Source organism: Ictidomys tridecemlineatus, chromosome Y, assembly GCF_052094955.1.
Source record: "Ictidomys tridecemlineatus isolate mIctTri1 chromosome Y, mIctTri1.hap1, whole genome shotgun sequence".
Classification (NCBI taxonomy): Eukaryota; Metazoa; Chordata; class Mammalia; order Rodentia; family Sciuridae; genus Ictidomys; species Ictidomys tridecemlineatus.
In genome coordinates, this window is record NC_135494.1 from 16,867,945 (window position 1) to 16,886,078 (window position 18,134).

The 18,134-nt window shown below is 33.8% G+C and overlaps 1 protein-coding gene across 1 annotated transcript; it reads right to left on the minus strand.

Moving 5' to 3' along the window:
* Positions 1 to 5,624: 5,624 nt before the first annotated feature.
* On the minus strand, positions 5,625 to 15,640 carry LOC144371846 (uncharacterized). Its single transcript, XM_078035181.1, has 3 exons — positions 15,415 to 15,640; positions 9,343 to 9,421; positions 5,625 to 7,182 (listed from the first exon to the last, which is right to left on the minus strand). Exon 3 carries the CDS (start codon positions 7,145 to 7,147, stop codon positions 5,798 to 5,800), a length of 1,350 nt encoding a protein of 449 aa, XP_077891307.1. The 5' UTR covers positions 7,148 to 7,182; positions 9,343 to 9,421; positions 15,415 to 15,640; the 3' UTR covers positions 5,625 to 5,797.
* Positions 15,641 to 18,134: the final 2,494 nt, after the last annotated feature.

An 18,134-nucleotide genomic window follows, 5' to 3' on the forward strand; every position in this document is an offset into this window, starting at 1 on the left:
AAGGGGGCTGGATTTGTGACTCAGTGGAAGTGTGTTCTCATAGCATGCATGAGGCACTGGGTTTTATCCTCAGCACCACATAGAAATAAAATTTAAATAAATTGCATCCACCTCAAACTAAAAACAAAATATTTAAAAAAATAAAAAAAAGAATCTCTAAAGGCCGTGTTACTGCACTATAACCATGATTGGATGGACCATGGTTTTCTTAAATAACGATTCTGGATCATGATGTACAGATACCCACAGTTGCCTGATAAGACCACTAAATGATGAGCATGTTTTTTTGTTTTGTTTTGTTTTTTATTTTTGCCAAAGGAGGGCGCTCTGCAGGTGACTGGGGGCTTCTGTTGGTTGCTTCCATCATAGTTCCTGAAGTGTCCTGTGCTGAGGCAGGTTTTACTTCAGATTCTAAGAAGTTATATGAAGCTAGGGTCTTTGACTACAGTACTACTATAGTACTGTAGCTGGAAATTTATTTAGAATGGTACAGGTCCTCCTCCCCATACAGGACAGGCAGACTATTTCCCCACAGACTGAAGTCCTGGTGGTGGCAGAGATATGGTCATAGGCGCTAATAATACCAATCTGGAGGAGAAAAGTAGAGACAATGTTTTCTTCTCCTGAAAAGTATAATCTGGTTTTATGAACACCCAGAACATATGCCCTGCCTTTTTTGATGCTTTAACATGTTTATAAGGAAGGTAACTAAGAAGGTGAGAAGATATCTTGAATTTGAATCTTGGCGTACAAGCCTAGCTCTACTCCAAACTATTGTGGACTTTATCTGCTAATGTACCTCTTCTGCAACCCACGTTTACAACAATGGTGCAACAGGAAAAGTGCCTGCACAATTCCCACAATCCAGGTGCAGTGCCCCTCCTTTCCACTCACCTCTGGCAGCCCTTTGTTCTCCCCAACTCTAAGAGGGGGAAGGCCTAACAGAAAGAAGGGGCTTCAGTGCCTCCTCATGAAAAAGATCAAGTAGTACAGGTTACAGATGTAGTTGCTCTAGCCCTTTTGAGATTTATAGATTTTCCATTGCCCTAAGAGTGCCTTGAGTTTGTTTTAAACATATATAGAAGATGCACATAAACACATGCACTGTCACAGAGAACAGTTTTCTACAAGCAGTACTGAATAGGCATTTGGGAAGCTCCGGGGTTGGTCACGCGATGAGGGTGTGGGAGATGATGGATAAAATGGGAAAGAGACTTCCTTGTATTTGTGCAGGAAGAAAAGATAAGACAGCATAAGTGGATTTAGGGGTAGTATGTTATAATTTCAGTGAGCTTTAGGGGGCATGAGCCATCTCTGGTATTCTGGTTCCTGGACATGCCATGATTAGATCAGACAAAGCTGACTTTGGATGCTGGGAGCATAATAGAAAGGATATTGGTAGTATGAAAATAATATTAGTTAATTTTCACATAAACAACTTGGGAAGATGGCTATTTCTAAGAATTAACTCTCTACAGAAGGTCATGACTGGGTGAAGTAGAGCATGCCTGGGTTTGGTGGTCCATGCCTATAAATCAAGGGATTCAGGGGACTGAAGCTGGTGGATTTTAAGTTCAGGGTCAGCCGGAACGATTTACTGAGACCCTGGCTCACAGTGAAATTTACAAAAACACATCTAGGTATCTTCTTCCAGTATAGTAGAAAAGCTGTAGAATGCTCTTGAGTTAAATCTCCAGTACCTTCCTCTGCCCCCAACATACACACACCCACCAACACACATACACACAGTCAAAGAATTTATCCCCTTCATGGTCAGCAAAGCCCCATTGTCAAAGAAAGAGAGTCCAGGCTGTAAAAGGCTGTGGTAACACAAGTACATTCTATTTCCAGAAAAAAAAAAAAAAGGAAATGACTCTGTAGGTCCCTCTAGAGGCTTGCTCTCTGACTCCCTCAGGCAAGAACCTGTGTTTGTGATCATTTTTTTTTTTTGCTTCACTTACCCTATAGACCCTTGTGGGTGATTGCAGAGCAGCAGAACTTTTTGTTTTAATAGAGTATCTTCCAGTGAGGCATAAAGCTTGGCCAGCAGAGCAGAGAAATCTAATGCCTGTCAACAGGCTCTCCTCTGTCCTCTGATCCTCAATTTATCATCAGGTGATACCTGCCTGGGGCAAGCTCAGGATGTTTGGGACAAGGCAAACTACTAAGGTAGAGAGATGAGGGCAGGGGCCTGGCTTTGAATCTCACTGGACCTTTTTTTTCCCCCTCTGGTATAGCACCTTGGAAGGGGAAAGTGAAACACTGCACAGAAAATGGTGTAATGTGCAGGATCAGAAATCAAATGTTTTTCTTGTAGATGACAAGATAATGTCCCAGGACACCAGCTTCAGAATGGGGTTGCAGATTCTGATCGCCTGAATATGTGTGTGTGTGTGTGTGTGTGTGTGTGTGTGTGTGTGTGTGTGTGCGTGCGCACATGTGTGCACAGCTGGAAAGACTACATCCTCAATGGGGTTTCTGCTAAGGAAGAATCTTGTCTGATGTTCAAGTACAGGCATCTGGCTCAATATTGACAACTGACTTGAGACTGGTAAGGTTTGGGAAGGATGGTAGAACTCTTGGTCAGAATGTTAGTAGCACCACAATCAGGGCCAAATTAATAATTTTTCTGCCTTCAGGATTTAGGTTTCTTTTGATAATATGCTGTGTTTCTCCTTTTGCTCCTTTTATTTCCTCCTTCCTCACTACTTGGAGACAATCATTGTGCTTAAAGCACTAGGGAGAAAATAAAAAATTAGAAAAATACCATTTTTTTTTCAGCATGTATGATCTAACCCAGAGTTCCTGAGCCTAAGCATAGTTAAAATTAGAGACCAAAGACTTATTTTTGGCAAGGGGATTGCCAACCATGATGGTGTTTAGTAATCCTATTCCCTACCTTGAAAATAAAAAATGCCTCTAAAAGGCTCAATGTCCACTGGGTGTAACCACTGCCATGACTGAGAAATTCTGAGCAGTGAGGTATAAAGCTAAGTTCACAACTGCAGTGGAGTTTGCAAGAATGTCTCTGTGTCTTCTTGGGGTCTCTTTTATTTAGAGTTATGATCTTCCTAACTTCCTTAGCTTTGCCACATTATTGATATTTGTATGGTTTCTTTCCAGTATGAATTCTCTGGTGTTGTTCTTTTATTAAAAGCTTTGTCACCTTCTTTACATTTCTATAGGTTTTCTCCAGTGTGAATTCTCTGGTGTTGATTAAGTCATGATTTTTTAGTCTGAATTGTGATCACTAAGTAAGTATAGCTATTATCATTTTTTTTAAAAAAAAGGTTTTTAAATGTTGCAATTGTTCAGACTTATGCACAGAAAAAACCTGAGTCTGATGACCAAAAAAACTGAGTCTCTTTGTCTTTTTTTTTTTTTTTTTGTACTTGGGATCAAACCAAAGTGCTCTTCAGCACTGAGCCACATCCCCCAATTTTTTTTATTTAGAGTTAAGATCTTCCTAAGTAGCTTAGATTATTGTGAAATTGCTGAGGCTGGTTTTGAAACTGTGATCCTCCTTCCTCAGCCTCTCCTGCTGCTTGGATGAAAAGTGTGTAGCACAGTGCCCAGATGAAGACCGAGTCTTCCAGAATCCAGAGAGAACCTGATGTACTGCAGTGGAAAAGATTTCCTCATACATTATTGACTGTTAAAAACATCGTTCCCTGGAAACAAGCACCTTGAGGTGCCGAGGATGGATTCTGGGAAAGATGTAACTATCTGAGCTTTCACAATGTGGCTTGGGACAGACATTTTTCATGGGTGACACAACTGTACCCCTGTAAGTGTTACTGGCAGGAGGTTACTGGCTTTTCATTGACACCATTTTTAACAATTCTTATTTCTTTTTCAAATATAACACAATCATTGATTTAAAAAGTGTGCAGGGTTGTGGTTTTCTTTTAAGAGAAAAAAGGGCAACTATGTTTCATCAGGAACTGGCTCAATGTTCTCAAAAACAGATGTCAGATATATGCAAGCAGAGCCACACATTGGTACAAAGACACACAGTGCTACCCTGGGTCTGCTACTAACTGCTATAGTATGTTTACAGGTGGGAAATGGTAGTATGCTTTTTTTCTCATATGTGCAAACTCTCTGGAGGATCAGGGGCTTAAAGTCATGGATGGAGTCTCACGGCTTTCAGGGTCATAGACAGGCCTCCTGCTGTCTATTCAGTGTGAGAATTCACACCCACAATGATGTCTGAAGGGTGACAAAAATATCTTTTTCATGCTCTTTATGCCCATAAAATCCTGAGTAAAATTTAACTAACCTCAGAGCAAAAGACATTGACTTGCATGCTTGTCATCCAAGCAGCACAGGAGGCTGAGGCAATAGAACCACAAGTTCAAACCAAGCCTGAGTACTAAAAGTGAGGCCTTAACAACTCAGTGAAATTGTGCCTATAAATAAATACAAACCAGGGCTAGGATGTGGCTTAGTGTTCGAGTGCCCCTGAATTAAATCTTCAGTATACCCCCAAAATAAAATAAATAAGACATTGACAAAGGAAAATGCTGTCCATCTGAGTTTATGGGAAAAACATTGATGTGATCATAGACTTCAGGCATAAGATGGTTTTATTAATATGTCAGTTTGACACAAGAGGCCTTTAAGTACAGAGATAGCTTTGGAAAAAAATATGATTTGAATTTAATCAATTAAAACAGAGAAACTGATGAAAGGACAAGTGCACCTGGTAAGCTCCAAAGAAGGAAAGAGGGCCAAGGATACAACCATGCTGCATGCCCACTTCCATGGGCTCCTGTGTAATGGCCAGTTGGGCAAGGGTTGGGGTTTCATGGAGTGAGCACTGCAGAGCTATCTCTGGACAATTGTAAGTTTTCTTTCCAGTATGACATTTCTGGTGACCAATGAGGTGTGATCTTACAACAAATGACTTTTACAGTCTATAGATTTGGAGAATTTTCTCAAGTATGAATGACCTATTTCTTGTTAACTCTGGAAGCACACTTAGATCTTTGCCACATTCTTAACATTGACATGGCTCTTATCCAGTATGAATATTTGGTGAATAATAATACTTTTCCTAGTAAAATAGCTTTGCCACATTCTTTGCATTTGTATGGTTTCTCCCCAGTATGAATTCTCTGGTGTTGATAAATGTGTGATCTTTGATAAAGAGCTTTGCCATATTCTTTACAATAGTATGGCTTTTCCCCAGTATTAATTCTCTGGTGTCAAATAATGTATGATCTTTGGTTAAAAACGTTGCCACATTCTTTTTATTTGTATGGCTTTTCTTTTATATGAAGTCTCTGGTGTTGACTAAGGAGTGACTTTCAATGAGAAGCTTTGCGACATTATTGATATTTGTATGGTGTCTCCCCAGTTTGAATTCTCTGGTGTTGAATTAGGTATAATCTTTTATTAAGAGCTTTGCCACATTCTTTACATTTGTATGGTTTTTCCAGTATGAATTTTCTGGCGTCCAGTAAGATGTGATTTTTGAATAAAAGCTTTGCCACATTATTTACATTTGTATGGCTTTTCTAGAGTATGAATTCTCTGGTGTAGAGTAAGGCTTAGTCTATAATTAAAAGCTTTGCCACATTCTTTACATTTGTATGGCATTACTCCAGTATGGATTCTCTGGTGTTCACTAAGGTGAGATTTTCGATTAAAAGCTTTGCCACATTCTGTACATTTGTATGGCTTTTCTCCAGTATGAATTCTCTGGTGTTGACTAAGGCTTACTCTATAATTAAAAGCTTTGCCACATTCTTTACATTTGTATGACATTTCTCCAGTATGGATTCTCTGGTGTTCACTGAGATTTTGAATTAAAAGCTTTGCCACATTCTGTACATTTGTATGGCTTTTCTCCAGTATGGATTCTCTGGTGTTGAGTAAAGCTTAGTCTATAATTAAAAGCTTTGCCACATCCTGTACATTTGTATGGCTTTTCTCCATTATGGATTCTCTGGTGTTGAGTAAGGCTTAGTCTATAATTAAAAGCTTTGCCACATTCTTTACATTTGTATGGCTTTTCTCCAGTATGAATTCTCTGGTGTTGAGTAAAGCATGATTTTCGATTAAAAGCCTTGCCACACTCTTTACATTTGTATGGCATTTCTCCAGTATGGATTCTCTGGTGTTCACTAAGGTGATATTTTGAATTAAAAGCTTTGCCACATTCTTTACATTTGTATGGCTTTTCTCCAGTATGAATTCTCTGGTGTTGAGTAAGGCGTGGTTTTCGATTAAAAGCTTTGCCACATTCTGTACATTTGTATGGCTTTTCTCCAGTAAGAATTCTCTGGTGTTGAGTAAGGCTTACTCTATAACTCAAAGCTTTGCCACATTCTTTACATTTGTATGGCTTTTCTCCAGTATGAATTCTCTGGTGTTGAGTAAGGCTTACTCTACAATTAAAAGCTTTGCCACATTCTTTACATTTGTATGGCTTTTCTCCAGTATGAATTCTCTGGTGTTGAGTAAGGCGTGGTTTTCGAATAAAAGCTTTGCCACATTCTGTACATTTGTATGGCTTTTCTCCAGTATGAATTCTCTGGTGTAGAGTAAGGCATGATTTTCGATTAAAAGCCTTGCCACATTCATTACATTTGTATGGCATTTCTCCAGTATGAAGTCTCTGGTGTTCAGTAAGTTGTGATTTTCGATTAAAAGCTTTGGCACATTCTGTACATTTGTATGGCTTTTCTCCAGTATAAATTTTCTGGTGTTCAGTAAGGTGTGATTTTTGATTAAAACATTTCCCGATTTTCTCTCCAGTATGATTACTGTAGTGTTTAAAGATGTTTGAGCAACACTTAAAGACATTTTCACATTTCTTCAATTCGTAGGGTATATCTTCATTGTAAAGCCTATGGTTTTTAGTAATGGATGGAATTTGAGTAAAGTATTTTTCACATTCTTTACTTATGGAGGATTTATCACTGCTCTTATAAACAACTGAGGGATCTTTAAATGCTTTTACATATTTTTTTATACTTGTAGGGCTTCCCACCAAAATTAATTCTCTGGAGTTCAGGAATTCTTTTAGTTGTATTAAAAATGCTTTCAAATACCTTATATCTGTAATTTGTCTCTTGATTATGAAAGCTTGGATAAATAAATTTGGGGCATAGATTAAAAACTTTTTCACTTTTATCATTGTAAAGCTCTTTTAACTGATCACATGGGTGTTTTCTAGGATTTAAAAAAGAGTGAAATTTTAATGACTTTCACAGAATTTACATTGTTTTACACAAAATCTAATATACCACTAATTACTTGGGGTAGAGATTGTCTCCAGGTCCTGAACAGAAATATTTGTGGATATTTACAAAATGGTGCATTTCAAATTATTCCACTTACTAACTAAAGAATGAAATTGATTACATAGAAAATTTTGTATCATTTAAAGGAAGGGTATAATTACAAAATGCTGTGCAAATACATTTAAAAGCACACATGAGTCCTCAAATATGGCTGCCATATGTGTTGTTGTCTCTTTCCAGCTTAGCCAATGACCCATATCCCTACAGTTCCAACTTGCCTCAAACACACTATTGTTTGGTTTTAATTTGCGGGGAATCCTGCAGGCACTGGAACATAAACATGGCGCTTATGTGCCAGAGCATTTCCATTAAGCCAAAGACCAAACTGCATCTGAGCTGGCCTGCTCAATTTTCCAGCAAAAATATATATCACTGAGGATGTTGTTAAAATTCTTTCTATGTAACTAGCTCACTGAAATCAGTTAGAAAATACTTTGGATTTGTTGAAAACATATTCCTTGAGATGCACAGATGAGTAGTGCTATGACCTGAGATTTAGTTCACTGGGGACATGTATAGGATCCAGGAAGTCTCTGGTTCTTATACTTGGAAAGTTTTTCTCATTGCATCCACAACCACAGAATGCATAGATATTTGGGGTATTCACTTGAAGTCAGGTCAAAATCCCTGTTGATATGAAAGATGAAGCAATGCATGTCAGATGGATCTACTGAACGATATCTATGAACTCTGCATGAAATTTTTTTTTAAAAAAGCATGGAATTCATTAGGAGAGAAAGACTGGTATCTGGGAACTCACAGTTGAAATCCAGCTAGTTTGAGACTATCCAATACATGTTATATACTACCTAGTTTTGTCTAAATTCAGCTTGGCACTGGAGATGGTATCATCCATTAGAGCCACATAGCCACAGCATCACAGAGGTGGGTGAGATTTGCCAGTATGCAAATCTACATGTCTAAAGAAAGAATTTTACTGTTGAAATTTTATTTCTACCTTTGATGTACACTCCCTTAAATAAAGAGTGGAAAAATTATCTAGTCATCTTTTTTTAGATCCTATGTGGTCTAGAGAATCTATAAGGTGCTTTACCTCTTTTATCATAAGTTATGGCCCTGTGTCATACTCCTTTATTATTTATTTCAGATATTCATTTTTTTTCAGGTGGCTCATCACTTTCCAAGAAGGAAGTGACTCAGGTGGAATGCTTGAGGTCTCATGACATGGAGTGCTTATGATAACTTGTGAGTCATAAATAGATAGTTAACTACACAAAGACTGCTTCAAGTTGAATTAAAATTATAAATTTAAAAAGCAATGCCTACAATACTTACACCTTAAACATATTTAATTAATCAATAGTTCTTTTCAACAGAAAGTCCTAGTGAGGCTTATTACATCATTTCCATTTCTCCTTAATCTGAATATTTTTCTTGTCTCTAAGTAAAAATACTAAAATGATGAGACAATTTGTCTATATTGTGTAGAAAATCACCTTGTTATAACTTCATAAAACACATTAGAATATTGCAATTTTGTATTAGTGATCTGTAGACTTTTATCTAATGTGCAATCACATAGACATTATTAAAAGTTAAAGCATAACTGATTAATAAGCATTTTATTACTGTTTAGATTTTTTTCACTAAAATGCCCATTTCTATTCTAGTTTTATTTCTAAAGCTTCCAAAACTTGTTGAGTCTTTATTTTCCTGAAGGTATTTTAAAAACTCATCTTTATAATGGCCTGTAAACATTGAATGTATTTGTAGGTTGATACATGATTTTGCATTTGAAAATACTGTGCATTATAGTGGTTTTATACAAAATATTTTAAAATTACAATAATATACTTAAAAATTTGAACCAAACAAAAAGGGGCTGCCACAAGTTGAGGAGTCAGTCTTCTGAAATGTTTCTAATAATGTAACCTGATTAATTTGTAATTTTGTGTATAAATAATTTTCATTATTTTTTTCTCTTTATTAAAAATTTTCTGAACTTTCCTTTTTTTTAATTTATATTTCTTGTTCAAAATTAAGTATATAACTCTCTTGGTATCCATACCTGCTCTTTATCAAGTTTTGCAAAAAATATTTTATTTCTTCTTCTTCTGAAAATTCTTGGTTTGGATTAGAAGTCATACCTGAAATAAATTAAAATAGCAAGTTATTCCACTTGTAACACTATGGGGAATAGACTCTGAAAATATATAAAAACTTATCAAGGTGGGGGAGGGGAATAGCCCCAGAACAGGATAATTTAAAGTGATTATTACTCAAGAAATATATAGAATTTACTATAATATGCTGACAAAAGCTGAGAGAACTTTGAAAATCATCTTTAAAGAATTTGTAGCACCACAGATGAGGACAACATTCAAACTGAGTGATATCACAATCACAGCTTTTTACTTCAACATATTTGAACTCCACCTGTGACTCAAATGTTGCAGAAAATAAATCTCTTATTTAGTTTTTTTTCTTTTTATCTTTTTGGGAAGTATTTTTTAGGATTAAACACAGTGATATTCTATCACTAAACTACATTCATAGACCTTTAAATGTTTATACTTTTTTTGAGACAGTTTATTACAACAATGCTAAAATTTATTTCAACCTGGCATTCCACTGCCGTAGATTCCCAATTATATGGAATTACATTTATATATCATTGCACATGACCTGTTTTTGTTTACATTGTGACTTCCAAATATTTTCCAAAATGACTATGATGATTTAGTTTAACATATTTTAAATAGAAAAATCTCAATGAAAATAATAGCTCACACAATAAAGAGTATAATCTACTCAAACAAACCAAAAGTTGAGAGTTGGAAATTTGATGTTGTTAATTATCTAAGCAATGCCCAATAACCTCTTGAAAGATATTTATTAAACTAAATAAAAAATGTAAAAAATTGAAAAGAAATTCAGAAAAATAGGAACAGAAAAAGTAGAAATTATATACTAGAAATATTCATTTAAAAATGTCTCAGGCTGGGGATACATTTTAGATGGTAGATTGCTTGACTCACATGAAAAAGGCTGGGCTTGATTCCCAACCCCCCCACTCCTCCCCACACACAGTCTCATGAATTAAAAATTTGAGAAATAAAATATATCAAATGCTAAAATTAATTAAAAGATACAGGTAGTGTTGGACACAATTGTGCATAACTTTAACCCCACCATCTTGGGAGGCTGTGACAGAAGGATCAGGAGTTCAAAGACTCAGGAATGATGAGGCACTAAGCACCTCAGTGAGAACCTGTCTCTAAGTGAAATACACAATACTGATGGTGTTGTAACTCAATGGTTGAGTGCCTCTGAGTTGAATTCTAAATAAATAAGTAAATAAATAAATAAATAAATAAATAAATAAATGAAAAAAGTTAATAAATTTATAATCAACTTTTAAAACTCTTAAAAAATAATTGACATCAAAAGATATAAAAAGAGAAATTTTATTTACAAAGATATTCTTTTATGATTAACAGTTGATTTCTTTGCAGAAGACGTCCAGAAAGGAATTGGGATATACAAGTATGTATGTTGAAAGAAAAAGAAAATATGAACCTACAATACTTTATCTACCAATACCATTTTTTTGAACTTTATGAAAAATACATCTTTAAAGATATGAAAATATTCAAAAATAGCTTTACTTCTTCACCAGCTGTAAGATAAATAATCAGTGGAATATTTGCAATAAAATATTCTGCACAACAGAAATCATATAAAATTTGAAAGCTCTTGTGGAAAAGAAAAATATATACAAATACATATTTTATTACACTTTCATTGTTGTATGTAAAACATTTCATTCTACAATAGAATGTGGAAAACTAAAGCATAAAAATTATCATAAATATTTGCTAATTAGTATAAATTAGAAAAGCAGGTGTGACATCAATTACAACTCATGGCAACACATGTAAAAAAAACTGATTGTTTTAGAAAATCAATAAATTCAGATTAAAATGTAGTGCAAACTAAGTACTTTATTTTTTTCTTTAATTTTCCTTTAGTTATACATGACAGTAGAATGTATCTTCATATATCATACATTCACAAACTATAAAAATCTATTCTTTTGGTGATAAATTATGTGGAGTTACACTGGTTGTATATTCATTTAAGAATATAAGAATGTAATTTCCAATTTATTCTACTGTTTTTAGGCACTTAAATAATTACAAAGTAATGACACAATAAACATCAAGGATAAAAAAATAGAAAAAAGTAAATTATCACCATAAAAATGTATGAGCTACGCATTAAGGCATATTTTAATAGTAGAAAAAAATATAAGAAATCAACAAAACTTGAAAACTATAGAAGTTTTTCCTCATCACTAATTTCAATATCAATAAATAATTTGGAAAAAAAAACTAATCAAAACACAATATGACCAACAAGATTAAACTTAAAAATATGTTAACTATGTCAGATTTAAATCTACAAAAATTCTTTTTAGATATAAGGTCACAAGAAGATTAAAAACAAAAGGATAAAACAAATATTACTTTCAAAATTGTTGATAATATTTATACAAATAAGAGACAAAGTAGAATATTATATAAAAATAAATATGCCAAATCCTTAGAATACAATCATATGGAATATATATATAACTCAAATAATGATTTTCATCTACAGAAAGAAAAGACAAAATTCAACATCATAGAAATCAAAAACATAATAATAGGAGACATCAATCCCCAATTAATGCAAAGAATAAAAAAATAGAATTGCATTATTACCCAAGGAATAAAAAAAAAAAACCTTCAAATAACATTAAAAACCATTTTGGTTTACAGAGGCAATATTCTCTGTAGTCTCTGGAATATTATTCCAAAGAAATCAGGTTAAACGTACAAAACAAATGTTAACAGATATTACAATATTGAAGTTGCATTCTAACATAACAAAAACACAGAAATCAAAAGCAAAAGTGATATTTAAAATTTATGAATATGAGTTTAAAACCAAATTCAGCAATTAAGCAAGGCCCTAAGCAACTTATCTAGACACTGTAACAAAATTATATATAAAACAGCTGCCAGCCAGGCATGATAACACACACTTTTAATTCAAGAAGCTTGGGAGTCTGAGACAGCAGGATTGTGAGCTCAAATCCAGCCTCATCAAAACAAGGTGGTAAGCAACTGAAGGAGACCATGTTTCTAAATAAAATACAAAATGGGGCTTGGGATGTAGCTCAGTGGGCAAGTGCCCCTAAGGTCAATCCCCAGTACCCTTCCCAAAAAAGGGGTGTAGATGTGGCTCAGAGGGTAAACAACTCTGATACAGAAAAAAAGCCTAAAGCACCCAAAGAAATCTATGAAGTCCATGTAATACCAATCAAAAAATCAATATTATTTTTGCATGTACAAAATAAGTTATTTGAACAATTCTATGGAATATTCTGTGTACATACATAACTACAAATATTAAAATAAAAAAATGCTTCCCTATATAAATACAATAAAAGTTACAATATTTAATAGAGCATTTTAACTTGAGGTTAAATGAAGAAGACATGAGTAATAAAACTAATATCACATCAATTAGCCCTCAACTTGATGGTCAAATCAAAATATATTTACAGATATACTCTCATTAAAACAACATTCAAAAGAGACCAATGTGGCAAACCAATCAAATTACATTTTACATGACTACATGTAGGCGATTTGGAATAAAATATGAAAACTTTTAAAATTTTACAAAGATAAGAAATTGTATAATATTTATAATAATCAACTTTTAAGATAGTATATTAAGTGAAATAGTAATACCAATAAAAAAAAAATACCAGGTAACTCTATGTATGAGAGAGATCTACTGTAGCCAAATATAGAAACCAAAAAGAATGGCATCAGGGATAAAAAGGTGAGACAAAAGATCACTTGTTTGGAGGAAAAAGAAACATACTTTTTATGTGACACACACATTCTAGAAAAGAAAATCTTACAAAACAATTTATTTGAACACTACTAAGCAGTAAATTCGAAATATGTAAGACAGTAAGTTCAGAAAAGTTATACAGTGTACAGTTTTTATCAAAATTAAAAATTTGACAAATACATAAAAGATAAACAGAATTGGAAACATCTTTATGGTACCTTTAAAATACTAAAGTCTTACTCCTAGACAAAAGAACAGATTCATATATAGAGAGATAATGAATATGCCATTAATTCTAGCAACTTGGAAGAAAGGCTGAGGCATGGAAATAAAATTTAAGCTTCAGCCACTTAACAAGAGTCTATTGTAAACTGAAAGTCAAAAGGGCATGATGACGCAGTTCAGTATTATAAGAGTTCAATCCACTGTGTGTGTGTGTGTATATATATAAATATATAAACTTAAATACATTATATAATTAAGAACAAGAACTGAGTATAAATAATGTACTATATAAAATCATATATAAAAAGGGTTAATATTTATACATGTAAAAAAATCATAGAAAACTTGATTGAAAATTGGAACACGGTTCACGTGCAGTTTAACTTCAACTAATGTTTACCTAAAGTGACAAATCATCATAATTTCTGTTCAATTATAACATATAGATATAGAAATAAAAACAATATCACGGATGTGAGAAAACCTAATGAACAATACTGAAGTTCTCTATAGAGTGAAACTCAAAAAAAAAAAAAAAACCGAAAGAATTAGAAAAATGTAACCCACAAAATTCTGGATAATTGTATTACAATAGAAATATTTCTTTTTACTTTTTTTTGTAGTGATAGGTGGACAGAATGCATTTATTATATCTGTTTATTTTTATGTAATCCTAATCATCAAACACAGTACTGCACACATGTGAGGAAAGCCCTCTGCCAGTAAACTACAGCCCCGGCCCTGAAAATTCTTCTTTAAACCACATTGATCAGCTATACTTACATAACCATTAGGAGCAGGTATTATGAAATGCTGCTATTTATTACATGGCAGAAAAATAATAATAAAATACATGTGCAATGTCAAGCTGCTATGTCAATTCCCTGCTTGAAAATGCTCTTCACCAGAGTGTTATCAGCCTCAAATATGATCTCTGGCACACAGCACCTGAGAATAAAAGAACTCTCTTTATAGATAAGCACAATGTTTCACTGAGCCTAAAACTGTCTACATAACAGTAGGTTTATACAATGGACTTTCTTGAGAGCTACACAAAACTCCTAACATTGCACATTACAACTTAGTATATAACTGAGAAATAAGGTGCATAATGTTGCTAAGTTGGTAACCTGCCTAGTAATAAAATGAACAATATGTAGTAGTGATGCCAATGAATTAAATTAACCTATTGATATGAGGCAGCTTGGCTTTCTTGCCATTACCCACCTTTCCTGCCTCTTGACTCTTTTTTTTTTTTAAACAATGCTTTGTGTATTTGAATGTAGGGAGATCACTGGAGAACAAAAAGGAGCTTAAATAATTCATATGCATGATAAACACAGAGCATGCAATGCTCTTTAATTATTGCAACAGAAATAAACCTAGGCTTGAAAAAATTAATTTTTGTGTCAGATTTTAGCTTATCAATTAACATTTTTAAAAGTGAATTCCTCTTTGACATTTGAACCTCTTATCTGTACTCTTTGCTTCATTGATTTCTACCCACTTTGATATATGTCTGCTGTCAATTTTCTCTTAAAATTTCAAGGTTATTTCTTTGGGGGAAAGAAAGGTGACCAAGGATAACTTACAGAGAGCAAGATGTTTTTGATGGAAAATGGAGTATGTCACATTTTGTTATTTTCTTCATAACTACAGAAGGCTTTTTAATATTTTCCTCCATATAAAAAAAATAAAGAGAAAACACCCTTAAGATTCTACACAATTATTTTTCAAATCATTTTTTCGGACAAAAACACTAAAATACTTTGAAACCATTTTTATTCTCTACATTGTGAGCACTAATTAGAAATGATGTTAAAGATAAAGAAAAATATTTAACACTTTCTTTTCTACAAAAACAAATGCCCAATCTTTGTCCTAAAAAACAAGAAACTAAAACGTTTTCATGCAAAATAGAAGCTGGCATAAGATACACTATACAGTTAAAAAATTAAATATTGGTTTTGAATTAGAAGTTCTGAATAAAATTTAGGCTCACCAATAAAGAGTAGGTGTCTACAGATCTCTAACATCACATCTCCATATAAAGTCTTCTGAGAAGGGTCCAGGCATTTCCATTCCTCTTCTGAAAAATCAATGACCACATCCCTTAATGTCAATGGTTCCTGAAGTAAAAATGAATAAATACACATCACATAAACCATATGATTCATGACAAAGTATTTAACTTCACAAAAATTTTAATGAGTTAAAAGAGATGGTTTTCACATATGGTAGTGATGTCAACCGTTCAGTAAGATATTTTTTTTATGGTGCTGGGGATTGAACCCAGGGCCTTGTGCATAAAATGGAAGCACTCTACCAACTGAGCTATAACCCCAGTGCCAATAATTTGTTATAAGCAGTAAAATTGGTGGATAAATTTGGTATAATGAAACCCAGGGAGCAGCGCATGAGAAGCAAAACACTGAAGCAAAAAAGTGGAGAAAATCCAACATAATTTCAAAGGATAAATAATAGTTGCAATTAGTTATTGAATATTCAAAAGAAGCACAACAAACAAAGCAATGATACTTGAAACATACATAGAAAAAACATAAGTAATAACTATACTTATACAACAGTGGTCACCTTAGTGTGTTGAAGACATAAGAGATCATTAAAGACACACCAAAACTTTCAACAGTCCACATATTTATTTGAATGGTTATCTCCAAAGTTGTCTATCTTCTCATTATTTAAACATACCATATTTTATGTAAAATTGTGGATGTGTAACCGATGTGATTCTGCAATCTGTATTTGGGGTAAAAATGGGAGTTCACAACCCACTTGAATCTAATGTATAAAATATGATATGTCAAGAGCTTTGTAATGTTGTGAACAACCAATAAAAAAAATACCATTGAAAAAAAAATACCATTGAAAAAAAAAACCATTGAAAAAATTGATAAAACTAAAAGTTGGTTCTTTGAAAAAATAAATAAGATAGACAAGCCCTTAGCTATGCTAACAAAAAGAAGAAGAGAGAGAACTCAAATTACTAATATACGGGATGAAAAAGGCAATATCACAACCGACACTACAGAAATACAGAAGATAATTAGAAAGTATTTTGAAACCCTATATTCTAATAAAATAGAAGATAGCGAGGATATCGATAAATTTCTTAAGGCATATGATTTGCCCAGATTGAGACAGGAAGACACACACAATTTAAACAGACCAATAACAAAGGAAGAAATAGAAGAAGCCATCAAAAGACTACCAACCAAGAAAAGCCCTGGACCTGATGGGTATACAGCGGAGTTCTACAAAACCTTCAAAGAAGAACTAATACCAATACTTTTCAAACTATTTCAAGAAATAGAAAAAGAAGGAGCTCTTCCAAATTCATTCTATGAGGCCAACATCACCCTGATCCCAAAACCAGACAAAGACACTTCAAAGAAAGAAAACTACAGACCAATATCTCTAATGAACTTGGATGCAAAAATTCTCAATAAAATTCTGGCGAATCGAATACAAAAACATATCAGAAAACTTGTGCACCATGATCAAGTAGGATTCATCCCTGGGATGCAAGGCTGGTTCAATATACGGAAATCAATACATGCTATTCACCACATCAATAGGCTTAAAGACAAGAACCATATGATCATCTCGATAGATGCAGAAAAAGCATTTGACAAAATACAACATCCCTTTATGTTCAAAACATTAGAAAAACTAGGGATATCAGGAACTTACCTCAACATTGTAAAAGCTATATATGCTAAACCTCAGGCTAGCATCATCCTAAACGGAGAAAAACTGAAGGCATTCCCTCTAAAATCTGGAACAAGACAGGGATGTCCTCTATCACCACTTCTATTCAATTTAGTTCTCGAAGTACTAGCCAGAGCAATTAGACAGACAAAAGAAATTAAAGGCATAAAAATAGGAAAAGAAGAAATTAAATTATCGCTATTTGCAGATGACATGATAATTTACTTAACAGACCCAAAAGGATCTACAAAGAAGCTGCTAGAGTTAATAAATGAATTCAGCAAAGTGGCAGGATATAAAATCAACACGCACAAATCAAAGGCATTCCTGTATATCAGCAACAAAACCTCTGAAATGGAAATAAGGAAAACCACTCCATTCACAATATTCTCAAAGAAAATAAGATACTTGGGAATCAACCTAACAAAAGAGGTGAAAGATTTATACAATGAAAACTACAGAACCTTAAAGAGAGAGATAGAAGAAGATCTCAGAAGATGGAAAAATGTACCCTGTTCATGGATAGGCAGAACTAACATCATCAAAATGGCGATATTACCCAAAGTTCTCTACAGGTTTAATGCGATGCCAATCAGAATCCCAAAGACATTTCTTGTAGAAATAGATAGAGCAATCATGAAATTCATATGGAAAATCAAAAGACCCAGAATAGCAAAAGCAATTCTAAGCAGGAAGTGTGAATCTGGAGGTATAGCGATACCAGAGCTCAAACTGTACTACAAAGCAATAGTAACAAAAACAGCATGGTACTGGTACCAAAACAGGCAGGTGGACCAATGGTACAGAATAGAGGACACAGAGACTAATCCACAAAGTTACAACTATCTTATATTTGATAAAGGGGCTAAAAACATGCAATGGAGGAAGGATAGCATCTTCAACAAATGGTGCTGGGAAAATTGGAAATCCATATGAAACAAAATGAAATTGAAGCCCTTTCTCTTCGCCAGCCACAAAAGTTAACTCAAA